The following is a 19,496-nucleotide window of genomic DNA, read 5'->3' as shown; positions in this document are numbered from 1 at the left end:
TTTATGACTCTCCAAATTATCCGCACATCATCATCATCAAATAATGGATATTTGAAAGACAGCATCTGAGTACGATCCAAACAAATGATACAGTTCTTATGGAAGGAACAAAACAAGTGTTATATTCCATCTTTTTTTTTTCATGTTCAAGTCATCTACAAATGAGGGCATAACCGTCATTCTCCAATTATATTTACAAAGTTTGAAAGATACAAGGGTTGAGGGCATTTTCGTCATTTACGGAATTATCGAAGAATTCAGAGACGCATGAGAATGACGTAAAGGCCATCAAGCCTAGGGTAGAGTGGTAATTAATGGCTTGTTTACAGCGGTGAATGTGATTTCTTCTTTTTCTTCCTCTGCAGCTTCTCTCTCTACAATATAAGGAGGGAGGAGGAGGAAGGCTTCGTTTTGTGAGGGACGAACGTGGAGAAGGAAGGCAGCTTTCTCTCTCTAGCTCAGAGTTAGCGGAGTGCTCCATCTCTAATGGGTGAAGTACGTTAAGTTGGAGCCTTTACTTTTTTCTTCCTCTTCTCTCTCTCCTTTTAGAAGTTCTGGTTTGGTTTTGTACCGAGTTATATGGTTTTTTAAGTTGTCACTTGAAGAACATTTTATTTAGTTTATGTTTTTAGAAAGAAGATGATTTTATTTAGTCGGTGCAATCTTTTCTTCTTCCTTTCCATTTTAATCGAGTAATATGGGCTTGGTGTTTAAAATTTCTCTATTTTTTTAGTAAAAACTTTCGAAAACATTATTTTGTTTAAAATCTGAAGAAAAGGCTTTCTCTTTTTCTTGAACGCAAATGTTTCCTTGGTCTTTTTTCGAAACTCAAAAGAAACTGAAATGTGTTTCCGGTTGGGAAATCTTAGTGAATGGAATAACTTGTTCTTCAGTTTCTTTCTACTTCTGGTCTAAAATTAAGTATTTTGATGTTTTCATCGTTTTCTATATATTATTTCAAAGTTTGCATTTAGTTCGTCTCGAGCAAAAGCTTTCCTTAAAAAATCTTTTTGGGGTTCTTTCCTTTTTTATGAGAATTCGGGAGATAGTCTTTTAAGCGTCAATTTTCGGTGTCAAAATTTTTCTTTGATTCCATTACACTTTTCTCTCTTTTTCTTGTTTGTGCTAATTCGAGCTTGTTCGTGAAGTTTCTTTTTCTCAAAATTCTTTGGATTCTTTGAATCTCCCTACTTAGAAACCACATGGCATTCTTTGCGGTTTTCAAACACTAATATAACACTCACCACTTTTCCCACGTGTGACGCTCTAACTAAATCTATTCTTTTTGGCTTCAAAATTAGAAAGAATATTATTTTCTAATCATTATTCCCATAGTTGCAATAGAATAAAAATAATAATTTTACAAATTGGTTAATCTCTATCTCTGTTTTTAGATTTCTACTTCACATTTTGGTCGAATCCTGGTTATAGGAAAAATCGGAAGAAATAGATCTTCCTGTTTCCTGTACTCTGACACCTAATTTTTCGGAATCAAATTTTGCATATTTTATCAAAACTTTTCGAAGGGATTTTTTTTTTGAAGGAACCATATTTTTATCATATTACATGTGCATTTGTGCTCAAAGGTAGTATTTGAACTGACCCATCTTTTTCTTTTCTGAAATTTTCTTGGACACCCAAACAGGAGGAGAAAAAGGAGAAGAAAGAGGAAGTGAAAGGGGAGGAGGGAGGAGGTGAGAAGAAGGAGGAAGGAGGAGAGGGAAAGAAGGAAGGAGGTGGGGAAGAGAAGAAGGAGGGAGGAGAAGGGGAGAAGAAGGAGGGTGATGGAGAAAAGAAAGAAGAGGAGAAGAAGGAGGAAGAGAACCCAGAGATAGTGTTGAAGGTGGACATGCATTGTGAAGGGTGTGCCAGAAAGGTCCAACGCTCCCTTAGAGGCTTCCCAGGTCCTTTATTTTTTTATAACTCTTTTACTAATTTGCTATCTTTCTAGGAACAGTTCCTCTCTGAAAGACTGAAAATACTCCATGTCATATGTAACCTACTACCCTTTTGGTCTGATTTAGTGTTGGACTATTTGCTCTAACTTCATGTTTTTGGTAGGTATTCATTCACATGAACAAAACACCAACTCTTTTTTTTCTTGAGAAACCATTCTATCCTATGTTAGGTAAATTTTTTTAATTTGTTACTGCAAGAAGTTTCAATGCTCTACTAAATTTAACAGATTTTTTTTTCTATTTAGAGCCGTCAATGTGCCAATATGATTAAATTTTGTATCGTTTTCATGGTCTTAAATTTTCAACTCATGTCTCATGGCATTGTACACAACTTTGAAAAAATTTTACAAATTGAGCTCATGTGCTTTTAATGCTACCTGACTCCTTCGGTGCTATGATAATTTTCTAAACATTTTACGGTTCTTATTTTATATTAGTTCAAAGATGACGTTTCTCTCTCTCTCTCTCTCTCTCATATATATATATATATATATATATATATATATGAGGAACTGATGAGTGATTTAAATTAGGAAAGCTTTCGTGCTCCAGAGGAATTAAATGTACTAACGCAGTGGGAGATGCAATGAGTTACTATTGTGTGGATTACCTCTCTTGGGGAATGATAGATTTTATGTTCCCCATTTGGGTGTCATGAAAAAAGTGACCAAGTTCATGTTTTCCGTGAACTTTTTTGGCGTACTGTGGCGTCACAGTCTGTGCTCGTCCTTAATCTGACATTCTGCCGGTCGTGGCAGGTCACTAACTAGCGTACAATTCAAGAGTCACTCTGGTGAAATGATTAAGAGCAGCTCTAGAGCCTTAAATGGCTATGATTGATTTTGATGATTTTACTTTATTTTGGTCTACTGTAATTAAGTGGATGTGGTTAATGGGGTTTGGTGTAGGTGTGGAGGAGGTGCACACAGATAGCAAATCTCACAAGGTGGTTGTGAAAGGGAAGGCAGCAGACCCAATGAAGGTTTGTGAGAGGATACAGAAGAAGAGTGGAAGGAAAGCTGAGATCATCTCCCCGTTGCCCAAGCCCCCTGAAGAGAAGAAAGAGGAAGAGCAACCCAAGCAAGAGGAGAAAAAAGAAGAGGTGGGTGTTTTTCTTTCGTTTTTTTTTATCCAGAACGGCTTTTCACGTTACCCAAAGTGACCTTACTTTATCTGTGGTTAGAAGTTTTCCTGTTTGCTTTCCTTTCAGGAAAGCTTTTTACACGTTATTCAAAGTGGTTTTAGTGTTTTATTACACACAAACTTATCTTGTTTCTTACGTGTAGCTATTGATATCCATTGTGCGTTCCAGGCTCTTTCATGGTGATCCTTCCGATTAGTTATTTATACCCAGGCCCGGCCCGGCCCGGCCCGGCCCGCCCATTTAGATAAAAAAAATATATGGAAATTTGGACCAGGATCGGAATTGTTGCGGGTCTTGGGTTCCCAGAGGCCAATGTCAGCCCTCCTGAAACTAAGGGCTAAACCCACAGACTTTTATTGCCCTGGCCCACAAGTTTCCTCTCAGGAAATTCCAAGGGATCCAACCCAATACCCATTCAAGTTTCATTGGACTCTGGTTCCTGCTCGAACCGTTTGGCAAACAAACATTGTCCACTTAAAACAGCAAGGATCGGGATCAAGACTCTCTCTCTCTCTCTCTCTCTCTCTCTCTCTCTCTCTCTCTCTCTCTCTCTCTCTCTACTTTTGACCACCTTCCTTTAATTCTCTAAAAATAAAAAAAAGACAAACTTCCTTTAATTCTTGCTGTTGTAAAAGTGAGAGGGAAACTACTACTGCTCTACCATAGCAGGGAAATAGTAATTGATTTATTTTAAAATTTATTGTCCTTTTTGCCTTTTTGCCTTTGTGCCAGGCCATAATTGAATGCCAAAAAAGAAAAAAACAATTTATGCAAAGTTCCTGGCTGACATGCTTCAGACTCATTTATTGTAATTGTTTGAGGGAGATGGGGTGGGCCTTCGGATCAGGAAACCAATGGTCTACTTTTGTTCTCATTTCACTTCTGCTCTGGCCCCCAGGCTTGTGGTGGCCTCCTTCCTTCCTTTTGTGTCTACCTTTATCTCTTTCAATACCAACTTAACATCTGATTTTATGGTTTTTAATTTTGCTTAATTAGTGTCGTTTAAAAAAACGAGAAGATAAGTATTTTTTAACTTTTAACTATTAAGATTGAAACATTGAATGCAGGGGTGGGCAACCGGCCCAGCAGCCCGATGGGCCTAGCCGACCCAGCCGGCCATGGGCTGGGTTTGGGTCATGATTTTAGGCTTAAGCCCGTTAGGTACCTGGCTTCGGGCATGGCCCTAAGGGAATTGAGTTATTTATTAATTTTTTTAATAATATAAAACTTTTTAAAATTAACTATTGCAGAGTAACTTGAATAACTATTATTATTTACCTAATTAGTTGCATGAGAACTTGTTATTTGTTAATTATTACTGTTTACTTAATTAGTTGCATTAATTAAGAATTATTTGCATGAGAACTTGCTATTCTCTCATTAAGCTATAATTTCAGTCAAGCATTCATGCATTTTAGAATTGGGCCAGACTCGGCCCGGCCATAGGCTTCTCTTCAAACCCGAGCCCGTTAAGAACCGGGCCAAAACCTGAGCCATTAGGCCGGATGCCCACCCCTAATTTGAATGAGAGCACATGTGAAAATAAAAAAGATTTTCAGAAACATATAATTAAGTTGAACAGTGACAAATCGTAGGTGCAGTTGTGTGTTGTTTTTTAGCACATTGAACAAGGAATAGTTAATTATATATTACTTGAAAATGAGTTCGTGATTTTCCTTGTTCTTCCTCTTTGTTTTATCTTTCTTATTGAGCCATACTTGATGAATCGATCGATGATCAATACACGGAAATAAACATTTTTTGAACTTCACTAATCATGTTGTTAGACTGTTGTTGCCTTACATCTCTCTCTATATATATAGTCACTAGAATATGAGAACTGAAAATATGAGAAATTATGTGTGAACTGCTATATATTTTCACTAATTTTTTGTTCTTTTCTATTGAATCTAAGATGTGTTGTGGGTGCTTGGTTTTATAAGAACTCGCTCCTGAATCATCCTATTTTGATGAATAAACGAGATATTTTTTTAAAGCTTTAGTTACAGTTAGTGACATGAGATGTGGTTTAATTGGTACGTAGAAAGAAAACATGGCGCCGTATTCTGAAGTTATTGAGTGCATATTTTGGACATTCACAATAACTGGGCAATAGCGCTCTTCTGTAATTTGAACGTTAATTATTTTGGGTTTTGATGGTTTACATTTGATATGGTGTTTGTTTGGCAGCCTGTCGTTGTCACAGTCGTCTTGACTGTTCGCATGCACTGCGACTCATGTGCCCAAGTGGTCCAAAGGCGTATTCAGAAGATGAAAGGTCTCTCTCTCTCTCTCTCTCTCTCTCTCTCTCTCTCTCTCTCTCTCTCTGTGTGTGTGTGTGTGTGTGTGCGTGCATAAGGGAAAAAGAAAAGCATATACTACCGAGAGAGAGAGAGATCCCATCATCCCAAGTAAAAGAGAGGAAGGAAAGTGAAAGGAGAGGAGGTGATGTCTATCTCTTTAGCAGATGGTGTGGGGGTGGGGGTGAATACAAGAGACAATTTTTGTACCACCGGTTGTGCATCATGGCACCCATGTGATGTGCTTTGAGTGTACTCTCAGTACTTACAAACAACGCATTTGGCTCAGCGGGAAGATGAGATCTATGACCACATCTGTCCACCTGTTTGTACATTTAAGAATTGGAGTCTCCTACGTGGATTCCACTATGTTGTCACCCCTTCAGGCACTTCTTGAACAGGTTAGATCAGATGATATGTCAAAGCACCTTTTTTTTATCCTTGTGTTTTGGAATCACCACCTCCCGCAGGAAGGGTGAAATGTGATTGCACACTTTTAGTGTGCTGCGGCACCAATACAGCCTGTCATCTGTGGGGGCCCAAGTGGGTGATCAGTGTGCAATCACATCGCACCCAATCCTCGCTCAATTCGTGGCCTTCGTTATTTTGTAATGATGAAATCATCACTTTGTTTTTTTTTTGTGGGCCAAATGGTGGTGATGAAAGCCAAGGATGGTGGTGATTTACAATCACAAAAAATGTGTGTTTTTGCACATCACCTGTTTCAACCTCGTCAACCAGTGGGGGATCGTTTTCTTTATTGTTAATTTATATGGTATCTTGGAGATTATTTTGTATCACAAATTTTGGAAAGACATTTGTATTAGGTAGGGAAACTAATAGTGCCATCCTAAACAGTTTTATGTCCTAAACCACCGTAAACACCTAAAAATTGGAGTTTTGTCTATTTAGTAAATATCATGCTTTGGACATCAAACAAATTTAACCAGAAAAATTGGTTTTTTTTCTTCTTCTTTAATTTTTAGTGAGATATGAGCCATAAAGTTTTTATCGCTCTAACAACACATCTGAACATGAAAGGTACCACTCGCGTAAATGTCCTAAACACTTCAAGAAATACAAAGCTACAAGTATTTTTTTTGTCTAATCTAAATTCTAAACGTGTCATCATTGCCTATTTACCAAAAATCATGGTTTGAATTGAATAAATTAAACAAAAAAATTGATTTCTTCTTATTGAAATAAGTCATTAATGTTTTACTGCTCTAAAAAAACATGTACCACATATAAGGAATGTTTTCTACAAGTAAATTATCTACAATACATCAGCAAGTTAAGATTAAGCAAATGCATGTGCAATATATATATACACCATTAAACCAGTTAGGTTTGGATTAAAAAACGCAAGGTTACTTTTTTAGGAGAGAGTAATTAACTTTCATAGCTTCACAAAGTTACTTTTTTGGAAGAGGTGTTTGACTTTTCAATTTTTTCAAGTTTAAAAGACCTACAGGAGGCTTGACGCGGCACCCCCCTTCGGTAAAAATGCCTGCCGCAGAAACGGAATCGAACCCCCTTCCTCATGGAAAACCCAAAGGCAGCATGTATTTTGGCATGCCCATGGAAGGTTTTCCGTAGAAACAATGGTTTCCGCTGTTTGATTCATCACTGTGGGCCCTACGAAAATACATGCTCGTCGACGGGGAAAGCACCCATTTTTCATGACACACAAACGTACTCATAATGTACAAAAAAGTAACCATGAATTTTTAAAAATGTCATTATTTTAAGAGTATTTTAGTTATTTTCTTAAAATTGAATCCATCTAATGTTAAATCTAACCGGTTTAATGGTAGATTAACCCTATATATATAATGTCCTCTATTTATGAATTCATCTTGTAAGGAATGTTTAACCGCTAGACCATCTTATAAAATGGGCTAATACCTATAAATGCAATTGCAGGTGTGGAGTCCGTAGAAACAGACTTGAAGAATGACAAAGTCATTGTAAAGGGGGTGGTGGATCCAGCAAAGCTAGTAGAATATGTGTATAAGCAAACGCGGAAGCAGGCAATTATAGTACCGCCACCTCCGCCACCACCTGAAGAAAAGAAGGAAGAAAAGAAAGAGGAAGAAGAGAAGAAAGAAGAGAAGAGTGAGACCGAAAAGAAGGAAGGAGAAGAAGGCAAAGGAGTGGAAGAGGAGAAGAAGAGCGAAATAAAGAAGAGCGAATACTGGCCACCCAGATACTACATGGAATATGCATATCCACCACAGATATTTAGTGATGAGAACCCTAATGCGTGCTCTGTAATGTAATTTTTGCTGATACTGTGCTGAGTTTTTATCTTTCATTGTAGCTATCTGTTTATTTTGGTAAGTCAGTGTCACCTGTATGTAATAATATCATCTCAATAAATGCCTGTATTTTGGTAATTTTTCCTAGTTTCGGTGAGGGTTCTTCCTCATCAAAAAAAAAAAAGCTTGCACTTCCGTTGCGTTCATGCATGCCCGCGTGTATGTAAGTATATGGGATCTAGGGTCACTTAACTGACCGTTTATATGCCATCGACCAATCACATGGCAGAATCTCATGAGTCTCACTGCAATAGAATGCAGGCCCCATTCAAAATTCAGTCATGTGATTGGCTGTGTCACATAGGGGATCAGTTAAGCGATCCTTTCGTCTCAAGTGGTGTTTTCCGAATGCGTTTGAGTGTGTGTATAGTTATACAAACTGACTTTGTATACTGCTTTTGATTTTTGAATATTATGCTAGTGTTTTTTTTTGTGTGTGTGTGTGTGATACTGACATGTAACTTGTTTGAGCCATACTGAGAAAAGTTTAAAACGATTATATATGTAACGTAACTTTTTTCCTTGAGAAATTGATCTTTTTCATTTTTTGTGTTTTCAGCTGAAAAATACTTTTGCCCTTTTTGCAGGAACTAAAAATGGAACAAACTATTTCAGCTGATATTTGCGTCTTTGTAATTATTATGCAAAATATCACGTTTTTTTTTCAAGATAAATACTGATATTTGGCACAGTGGTATGGGCCCAAATTTTGAAAGTGATCCACTAAAATTTGGATCGTCGGTGGGGATAAAAGTGTTAAAAGTGTCCTAAATTTGAAAAATGACTACCATTGATTTGTTTACAGAAATCTAGAGGGTCTCACGCGAATTTCTAAGATACTACTGTTTTCGAAAATTTGCCAATTGTCAAAACTAATAAATATATTCTTTACCTACGATAATTTCTCACATCTATATATAGAGTATAACCCTGCTTTCCTTCACGCTACAGATTAAAAAAAAAAAACATGAGAAATGACATTGTTTTTTACCCATAGTTACAATTGGAGCCTTTTTAAAAAGTGCATTCAAGTACCAACTTGCAGTCTTCCACGAATCACGAGATTTAGTCCCGATTGTTGTGTAGTTGTTTAAAATAATCTTGACAAGAAAACAAAAAAGAAAAGAAAAAGGTTTATGTTTTCCAATTTGTTTTTAAAAGAAACAAAATCTAATATTCAACGGTCATTATACAAACTCCATCTGTGTTTGAGGTAATCAACTCGCATCTTACTTCTCTAGAGTAATTTAAATAAACCACCAAACCTATCACATCTATTCACAAAAGGCCGTTTACAGAAATTACGTAAAAATATAACCATGTGATTTGAAAGCTCAGGCATGTGTTTGATTTGCATTCAAATAAGCAGACGGTTGAAGATAATAACCAAAAATGTTGGGTGGCTATTTGTAAGTAGCTGATACTTCTCGAAACCCACCTTCGTTCACGGGTGCAGCTTCTGACCACAATGGATGTTGGATCTATTTTGGGTCCGGGTCAAAACCTATTTGCATGATCCACCATGCAGCCCTAGGTAGGTGGACACAAAAAGCTCATCTTGTGCACCAAGTTGTGGCGCACATACCAATTTGAAATGACCACACGAAATTCTGGTTGACACATGGAAATTGATTTGCATGTTTAGGTGTCCATACCAAACCCATGGACCAGCTGACTCACCTGATATGCCAAATTCTTACCGAACCCATCGACCAGAGTGTAGGTTAGGTACACTCAAACATTACCTGACCAATTGTGGGCCCACACTGGCTCCATTGGGCCCGTTTTGGGGGAGAGCAGATCAGGAATTTTGGCTATTTTAGTGGCCCCCACTCTATTGCAAAGCCAAGAAAAGGGCACTTTGGCAATGTGTGGGGCCCAATTTTTTATTTTTTTTCCTTTTTCTTTATGTGAGTGGGAACAGGAAGCTGAACAATTTAAACGTATGTGAAGTACTCATCGCTCTCTTTTTGCCTTCATATCACGTGATCTCTCTCTGTTTCCAAGGTTTGGTTTTTTTTTTTTTAACCCAACAACCGTAATTTCGTAGTGCACATTTTTGTTTGCTATGGTGAAGATAGGAGGGTTGAGTTCGATTCATCAACCCAAGGTAGTTTAGCAAAAATGACCAAACCCAATCTTACCTAATTTACATATGTGAACCCCATGAATGTTGAATTTACGTTTAGCCGTCATTGGGTTCCAATACTTAAGATAATTACTTACCCACATCTTAAATATTGGATGTGGGTAGGGGTGTCAACGGGCCTGGTTTACTGAGACCTAACCCGAACCAAACCCTATATGGTTCGAGTATGGTGATAAATAAGAAGACTGGATTAAGACCTGGGTCTGGACCCGAAGGTTCAAATAATGCATGGACTCGGGTATAGTTTGCGAAATTTTATACCAGACTGGGACCCAACTTGAGTTTCAATTAAGACCCGCAATTTTTCAATGTAAAAATGATAAAAAAAAATATAGTTTTACCGGGTTTGGTTCATGTAGTTCTTATCAGGTCTGGGTATGATTTTTCTTATAGTGGACCCGATTAGACCCAAGTCTGAACCCAATACCATACCCAAAAATCTGATCCAAGTCTGGTTCCACCTGGGCTGGGTCCCAACCGTTGACACCCCTAGTTGTGATTACTGCAATTCCCTTTTTTAAATTCACCTTCCTTTGTATGTGTCCATAGAGTTAGCAATTATCACTTGGCATTTCCTTGCAATCAATGTTGTAAGAATCGTAGACCCAAGGGGTTTGGTGTAGTGGGATGGGGGCCTAGACCGTTTGACGGGCAGTCTAGGTTCAAATCCCATGGACATCACCCCGGCGTAAGCCGAAGCTTGGTGACTTATTGAGGCTGAGGGTAATTAAGCCTTTTGAGTTTTCCGTTAACATATATAGATAACGATCGTAAGTATGGCAGGCTGAGCCAGCGCAGCTAGGTCTATGTACCTAGGGCAGTTTCTCCAAGTAAAAATTAAAAAAAAAAATGTTGTAAGAATCCTCTTCGACCTGAATCGATTTTGAATCAATTCAGAGAATCATTCGTTTCCTATTCGGGGCTGAGTTGGCCAACTGTTAACAACAAAATTTTTAAGATTTATTTGAAAATAAACCGAATCATGTCAGTTTTGTATTGATTTTCTGCCGATATAATACGAATTGGGCGATTCAAGGCTATTGGCATAACATTGCTTGCAATACTTAATTTATTTTCCTTCGAGAAAAAGGTAATTTCCAGTAGTTTTTTGAATTATTTTATTGTTCCCCTTTTTTATGTGTCTTACTCATCATTTGGTAGTGAATATTTGAATCTATTACATTAAACTTGTGCACTTTTTAAGTTATACGTTTTGATTAAGTAAATGGTGATTTTTTTTTCAAGGCATTCATATTCTCATTCATTGAGAATTTATATTTATCCAGTCAACACTAAATCAACCGGTGGCCTGCCAATGTACGGTCAGTAATTTAGTGAGAAGAGGTGAAGTTTTCTTGGTGTTGCCAAAAAAAGAAAAAAAAAGGGACAGGATCAGGTCAGAGTGTGCATGAACAAAGTATCCAGCTTGGCTTGGCTGGGTTCGGCTCGGCTCGTGTAGCTTGTTAACTAGTAATAAATATATTTTACATATATCTTATACCACAGCGAGTATAGATAGATGAACTGTTTAGCTAGCAGGCAATTAGCTTAGATTTCAAATCCTGCTAGTTACAACTTTGAAGTAATTTACTTATTTTGTAAATAAGTTGGTTTGAACTTTAATCAATAAGTTTAGAGTTTTAATTTTATTATTTTTAATTAAAAAAAATAAATTACATGTAAATATGCCTAGTCCTGTCCAAGTGGGTTAAGGTGTCCCATCCATGGATTTGTGGTGCCACCCATGGTACTAGTTTTTACTCTTCTGATTGGGAAGGTCATTTTTTTCAAAAAAGAATTACTAGAAATGTTGAGGACATTATAGTCATTGAGAAAATGCAAACCACACTGAGGTGCAGGCCTTTTAGGTTATCGAAAAAACAACGTATCCCGAGACATCAGAGGCTCCTGACTCTCTCAGATATCATTTTGCTCGTTTCCTTGGTTACCAAAATGCCCCTATCTTGACAAAGAAGAGGACTTGAAAGACCTCTTCTTCCTGATCAGATCAACACTACCCCAATTAAATAAGAAAATGCCAACCATTATTGGAAGAATTTGCTGAGCTGACTGAAAATTTTAAGGGCATGTTTGGAAGTTTAAAAAAATCTCACAGAAAAAGAAACTTTTATCTATAAAATGGTTTGATGTGAATAAAAAAAATTGGCTTGTTTACCTAGCATGAGAATAATGGAGAGAAACCTCAAATTGGTGGTGGGTGGGAGGAAGATAAAGATAGATTAAGCTCTTCTTCTTGTGGAAACCATGGAGTGAGATGTGTTGGGGGCAGGAGTGTCAATTTGTCCGGTTTATGGGAACTTGACAAGAACCAAACCCTATTGGGTCCGGGTATAGTGATAAATAAGAAGACTCGATTAAGACCAGAGTCTGAACCCGAAGGTCTGATTAATACATAGATCCGGGTATAGTTTGTGAAATTTTAGACCAGGCTCGCGCCCAAATCCAGTTCTGATTAAGACATAATTTTTCAATGTAAAAATGATAAAAGAATATTGTTTTACTGGGTATGACCCGGGTCTGGTTCATGTAGTTTTTATCGGGTTTGGGTATGATTTTTTTTATAATAGATCCGATAAAATAAAGATCCAAACTCGATACAATACTTGAAAATTAGGGTCAGGTCTGGTTCTACCTGAGTCTGAACCAAACCCGATCTGTTGTCACCCCTAGTGGTGGGTGAATGGCTGCTTTTAATGTAAAAAGAAATTTTGATAGAAAAAAAATTATTTGAAAATAAAAAACAAATTTTTTGGATTTTTTTTTTGTTATGAACGGTTGAAAAAGTTGACATCTTATTTTATTTTCTCTCTTCCCAACGTGCCCTAAATGACACAAACACTCCCTGTCATTTTCTGATGTAAGTATATGGTCAGTGTTACTGTGGGCCCACACGTGTGCCTTTTTATTTTGTGCAAGTTTTCTCATGTCAAGCTAGGTGATGAGATTCCCTCCGTGTCAACTTGTGCAATCTTGCATCCTCTTTTCCCCTCGTCCTATTTTGTGCTCAGACTTGAAAGCTGAAAAGGGGTTGGAGATAACCCTTATCTACACGTGTCGAGCGTTCACTGGTTCACTCTTGTGGAGCCCACGTGATAGGCCTAGGGTTGGCTATCATGGGAGTTTTTCATTCACTCAAATCATTGGTGTATGGAATCCTCTCTCTCTCTCTCTAGGGTTTGAACATTCAAATTCACATATATCCTCTCTCTCTCTCTCTCTCTATAGGGTTTGAACATTCAAATTCACATATTGGAGAAAACAGGATTCCTCATATCTCTTTAGAACATTCAACTGTTAGGGCCAATAGGATATGGTTTGGGGTTATGAAGCAATTATAAAATATGTTGCCTAATTGTAGGGGTCACTAAGCTCCGATTATTTCACACTTTTGAGTATTAGAGATATAGTGTAAGTTAAGCATTCACCACAAGAAGCTTTTCTAAACAACTAACTTTAGCACGTTCTAAATCCTAGGACCAAAAATTAAGGTCGTTCATCACTAATGAACCATGTCATTTTATGACCAGTTGGGACATGGATTCATCAAACTTTACCCCTAGACAGGTTTATGGCTTTTCTTGGCCAATCGACTTGGTGTGGATACATCCAATGCATGCTCTATATTGTGCTTTCAAATAGATGATGTAATATGAAGCTGACTACCATTTTTCTAAGAAAGTCTATACCAGAATAAATGAGGCTGGGAACAAATCTCAACCTTCTTTTGTCAAAAATTCTACTAAAGGTCGGTTTTCTTTGGATCTTAACGGGGACATGTTTTATTCTACTATCCTTGTCTTTTCCTATCCTTGAAGATTAATGTCGCCCCACTGCTTTGTGTGGAATGTAAGTGGGTTTGCTTTCACATACAAAATTGAAACCCTAATTCTTGCATCATCAATTATGCATTTACGATATTTAAGCATGTAAAATCATGTTTAATATTAATTAAAAATATAAAAGTACCTCAATTAAATATTCATCTTATTTAAAAATATAATAAAAAATTGAATTTTATTAAAAAAAAACTAATTAAATACTCATGTTATTTAAAAAAACTAAATGAAAACCTCAATCCTATCAAACATCATTCATAATTTTCATACATAAACTAATTTAAAAAAAACTAATTTTTTAACTAAAATAAGCATGTGGATCATGTATAATATTGATTAAAAAAATACAAAAATGGCTAATTAATATTCATCTTATTAAAAAACTAAATGTTGTTAGAAAAAAATGCAAAATGACCTAAACCAAAATGCTAATTGAAACCATGATTCTTATGTCATCAATTATGCACTTATGTTATTCAAGCACGTAGAATCATGTTTCATGTTAATTAATAAACATAAAATAACTAAATTAAATATTTATCTTATTTAAAAATTAAATAAAAATCTAAATGGTATTGAAAATATAAAAAAACTCTAAATCCTAATTAAATATTTATTCTATTTGAAAAAACTAAATAAAAAAACTCAATCCTAGCTAGCATCATTCATAGTTTTCATACATAACCCCCAAATTTCTAACTAAATGAAAATTATGAATTCATAGATAAACTAATTGAAACCAAAAATTAGAAAATTCCTAAATTTTCAACTAAATGAAAACTATGAATTCATAGATTAACTAATTGAAACAAAAAATTACAAAATCCCCAAATTTCTAACTAAATAAAAACTATGAATTCATAGATAAACTAATTGAAACAAAAAATTACAAAATCCTCAAATTTTTAACTAAATAAAAAACTATGAATTCATAGATAAACTAATTGAAACAAAAAATAACAAAATTTCTAAATTTTTAAATAAATCAAGCATATGGAATTGATTAAAAAATACAAAAAATAACTAATTAATATTCATCTCATTAAAAATATCAATGCTAATAAATAAAAAAACATAAAAAAACCTAAACCTAAATGCTAATTGAAACCTTAATTCTTACATCATCGATTATGCATTTATGCCCTAAATACAAGAGAGAGTAGACCTTGTCTTGTGTACAATGTGGTAGCAACGTGTGTGATGCGTTGAATGGTTGTGCCGCTTTGGGGCAGAGAGAGAGGTGGGGCTTGGCTTGCAGTTGTGGGTCTGTGGCATGTGGGGTTGAGAGCAAGGGCGGAGCCTAAGGATGGCAGTGGACCGGGGGAAAGCGAGGCCCCGCCCCTCCTCGCCCCGTTTGGACCGGGGATGGAGGCGGGGACAAAGGTTAAAATCCATCCCCGTCCGGGGGTGGAGGCGGGGATGGACGTGCACTTTTCCCCGCCACGATCCCCGCCTCATCCCCACCCCGACCACTTTTCCCCGCAATATCCCCGCCCCGCCTCATCCCCGTTTGAACCGGGGATGGAGGACATGAAACGGGGATGAAAGCGGGGATGGAGGATAAAATTCATTCCCCGCCAGGGATGGAGGCGGGGTGGAGGATAAAACCTTGAGGCGGGGCGGGGGTGGAGACCTTGTCCCCCGCCCCACTGCCATCCCTAGCGAAGCCACAAAGGTTGAGAGCCCACTGCCGCGAGGAGGGCCACGAGGAGGGCAAAGTCCACACTTCCAGACTGAGCTTTCTAATTAGAATCAAGCTTCAGAGATTCCTAGGAGGATCTGGTGACTTGGTTTATATTTCCACCCACATGCTTCAGAGATTCCTCGGAGGTTCTGGTGACTTGGTTTATATTTCCACCCACATGATTTCTTGTGCATTTTTCTTAGACCCAAAATATGAACTGCTTTTTCTTTTTTTATCAAGCTTTTGCATTAGATGCTGAGTTAATAGCAGTCATAGGTGTTGGAACCTAATCCTCAAATAAAGTACCCTTGATCTCTTACAAGTCAAAATCCAAAGATGTATCCCTTTTTTCCTTTTTTTTGTGGCTTCTAGTTATATTATGTACCAATCATTAGTAGCTTAGGTGCGGATAAAAATGACATTCAATTAATTTAAAGGAAAAAAGATTCAATTTCAAGAGTTAGTTAGGGTTGGTGAATAAAAAAACAACTCAGGTGGTCATTTCAACATTGGTCTATCATAAATTTCTGAAACCTGAGATGGGAAACTTGATCGAGTTGTTATATTGTTGATGGATGGCACCCAAGGTGATTTGGACAGTTTTCTGTCTAAGCTAGGTCCGTTGGACCTGAATTGCTCACCTTCTAGTCTACTTGCCATGAGCTGAGTCAGTCTGAGATCACTTGGAAATACTTTCAAATGATTGGAATGTCGCGGTGGCTTGTTATTTTTATTTGTAAATATTGTATAGCTGCATTTTTTCGACTTATAACCCTAAGAAACCAAACCCAACATGAAGACCTTGTCGCCCTGGCTCAGCCAGTCATACCTTCTTTTACACATATTCAGTAATAAAGAGATGGAAGCCCTCTCCCCCAGTTTCTTCATCGGGAAAAGAAAAACCAAAAAATAGCATATCGAGATATATCACATTTAAAGCAAAATCTCTGCTCCTTTTTTTACTGATATTTACCTATTCTGTATTTTTTTCTTTTTATGTTTGTATAGGCTCAGATATGGAAACTCCAACGTTATCTAAGGATTTTGATTGGAAATGGCAGAAATAATTGAATTAATAAAAACTCCCACTCTTTCCTTTTTTCATTTCTTTATTCCTTTCAGATTCAGTTTTTCCTTTTTCTTGAGTGGCACAATTTTTTTCCTTAATTTTATTCTGTCTTTTTTCAGTTATCATTTTCAAGGTTTATATATATATATATATATATATATATATATATAGAGAGAGAGAGAGAGAGAGAGAGTTTGGATCCTACTGGTTTCATTTCAATCAAATGGTGTGCGGTAGTGTTAAGCTCATAAGTATTGTTGGTCAAATAATTAAATGGATGCACAAGGTTCACCTAGTGAGACCAAAGATGGGATATAGTTGGTTATATTTAGATTTTCATTTAGGTCTAGATATGTAAGTTTAGACGTAGTTTATAGCAAAATGACCTTTAAATTTTGATCCAAAAACAATTTTATTTTATTTATGATTAGAAGTAGCCAAAATGTAGCAAACTAGTGTTGATCGTTCCTACTTGAATAATTGTTTAGCTTTTTTATGACGAGAAACCCTCACTGAAAGCAAAGAAAACCTTGTGTGGTGCCCCACAACACCTCTTAAATAATTGTTAAGTTACTACTAAATTTGTTACGTATTGTCAAATTTACATCAGATATTGATGGTAAATGGTAAATGCCAATATATTGGATCGTCATAATGACTAATTGAGCTTCAAACATTTGGGAGAGCTTTGAAACAATACTATCTATCCACTTGTGTTCCAACTCCTATAGCTGTATTTTATCTTTTTTGGATATAGTCCAAGAGAAAAACTCTCATCACCAACTCTACATTGGTAGGCATCTAGTTGGTAAAACCCTTGAGGTTTACCTATCCACCGAGAATTACATCTACCTTTATCCTTGCAGCAAGTAGAGTTGGTGATGGGTTTATAAACAAAACGAGAAATGAGCAAGTAGAAGATAAAAAATGAAAATAATTATAAAATTGAAAAAAGATAGTGTCCTCAAGCTTCCATATCTGATCAAAATATTCAGAAACATTAATGCCACCATGCGCTTTTTTGTTGAAGAAATTGGAAGGGCATGCAACAAGATGCAGCCTTGAGAAACTATTTGCTCTTGGCTGATGTATAAAAGGAAAGGAAAATTTTCATTTAGAGGCTAACCTTTTGATCGTAATTTCGTATATGGGCCACACGTTTCTGAAATTCTAAATTTAGACTAAACTTTCCTGAAATTTGAAGTCAGTGGTGAACCAGTTAGTCATGGCTTCGACCTACTCTTTCTAGAAGACGTTGCAATATTTCTGGACCTACCAAAGTCATAAGGATGTTGAGAAGTTTTCCTTAGGATTGTTAAGGAGTTACCTCCCCAAAGACTCTCTCTCTCTCTCTCTCTCTCTCTCTCTCTCTCTCTCTCTCTCTCTCTCTCTCTTTCTCTCTCTCTCTTTATATATATATATATATATATATATATATATATATATATATATATATATATATATGTGTGTGTGTGTGTGTGTGTGTGTGTGTGTGTGCCTATGTGTATATTTGGTACAATCTATTGTACCTACAATATAGTTTGAATCTCATGATTTGAGCTGTTTTGACACAATCTAACTTCATAGATGTGTTCAGTGTGATCTATTTAGTAGGAATCGACTCTTAGATCCTTTTTTTAGATGAAAAATATTTTTATGAGTCGAGAAAATTGATGCCTTCATAGCCATTGAATTTTGGATCGCTGAAAAAACTAGTATATAGGTTGGATTCTGGCGATGCAAAAGTCGGTTCCCACTAAACAGATCACATCTTTGGTGTCAGATGTGATAAAAAAAAAACAAGAGGGTTCTGCCCCATTGGCTAGGTCCATTGCACCTACAATCAACCTTAGCGAATCTTAACCTTAGATATATGTGTGTGTAAGCGTGAATGCATGCATCCATGTATTCTCAGTTTGTGTTTAATTTGGTAGATGTAGCTGCAAATATGGGTTAATATTGGCTACTAATGAAGGTAAGAAACTAATGAGCAAGAAATCATACGTGCAAGTTGTATCAACTCAATTTAACCATATAGACGTGTTTAGCATGATTTGTTTACTAAAGATTAAACCTTGGATAATGCTTTTCTGATGTAAAAATGTGATATTTGAGTTCTAAAATTTTGTCACATTGTGAGCCATTGATTTTTGAACGCTTTATAAAACTTAATTACTTGTCATAATCACATGATTCAAAACAATTTTCTTACTAAACAAACCATGAAAATCACACCCTTAATATTTGATCTAAAAAAAATAGAAATTTTTGAAGAAAAAAAATAATTTCTACTCATTAGTTCCGTACATTCATTAGTAGCCAACGTTCGGTCGGTACCACACACTTATATATAGGTGTTGGTAATTTACATACCTATAGCGTGTTATTTGTCGCTGTGGGTGATGGCATACTAATGTCATTTTGTCAAAGTCTCACCGATTGAAATCTTGTGTTAGATCAAGTTGGTTGCTGCAATTCATTAAGGGTTGACATTGCTACTGTCACGAGAAAAAAAAATCACAGGTATCTCATAGCATCCTTTTATCTTGAGCGTCATCAATTAAGCACAATAGTGACATATATAAAGGATCATGTATGCCTATGCTTGATAAGTTGATATCAAAGAGACTTGGTCAGGATTCGATTTCAAGGGAAGGATGTGGCACGGATACCATTTTTCTCTTAAACAAACTAAGTTTATGACGAATTTGTAATTGCCATTGATTTTACATGATTTTATTTTCTTCTTTTTTGATTCAAAAACAGCTAGGGGTAACCCCTACAACATATTTATAACTCAATTGCTATGCATAGCCTAACATACCTAAGCTGAACCTGACTTGAACTTGAAAGTAGACTTAACGTGTGTTACTAAGAGCTCCAACCTGAGTTACAACTCAACATCTTGAGGATTTGTTCGTGTTCCCAATTATGTGAAACCATTAGCGCCACACTTCAGTGAAAATCATGTCATAGGTATAAGTGATGACTTCAGATGCCTCCATATGAACATT

At 36.4% G+C, this 19,496-nt stretch overlaps 1 protein-coding gene across 2 annotated transcripts; it reads left to right on the top strand.

Annotated features, from left to right (window-relative positions):
- The first annotated feature begins 381 nt into the window (after positions 1 to 381).
- LOC149848203 (heavy metal-associated isoprenylated plant protein 8-like) lies at positions 382 to 7,801 on the top strand. Of its 2 annotated transcripts, XM_089982976.1 has the most exons (6): positions 443 to 495; positions 1,646 to 1,672; positions 1,748 to 1,904; positions 2,867 to 3,060; positions 5,293 to 5,380; positions 7,329 to 7,801. In XM_089982976.1, the coding sequence occupies exons 1-6, from the start codon at positions 487 to 489 to the stop codon at positions 7,682 to 7,684; spliced, it is 831 nt and encodes a 276-aa protein (XP_089839102.1). In that variant the 5' UTR covers positions 443 to 486; the 3' UTR covers positions 7,685 to 7,801. The 2 variants fall into 2 exon arrangements, with proteins under 2 accessions (XP_089839038.1, XP_089839102.1); XM_089982912.1 differs by having other exon boundaries at positions 382 to 495; positions 1,646 to 1,904.
- Positions 7,802 to 19,496: the final 11,695 nt, after the last annotated feature.

The sequence above is a fragment of the Nuphar pumila genome, chromosome 1 (assembly GCF_984573655.1).
Source record: "Nuphar pumila chromosome 1, dmNupPumi1.hap1.1, whole genome shotgun sequence".
In the NCBI taxonomy this organism is placed as follows: Eukaryota; Viridiplantae; Streptophyta; class Magnoliopsida; order Nymphaeales; family Nymphaeaceae; genus Nuphar; species Nuphar pumila.
Note: the sequence above shows the minus strand (reverse complement) of the source record. Positions and strands in the feature narration are given on the sequence as shown.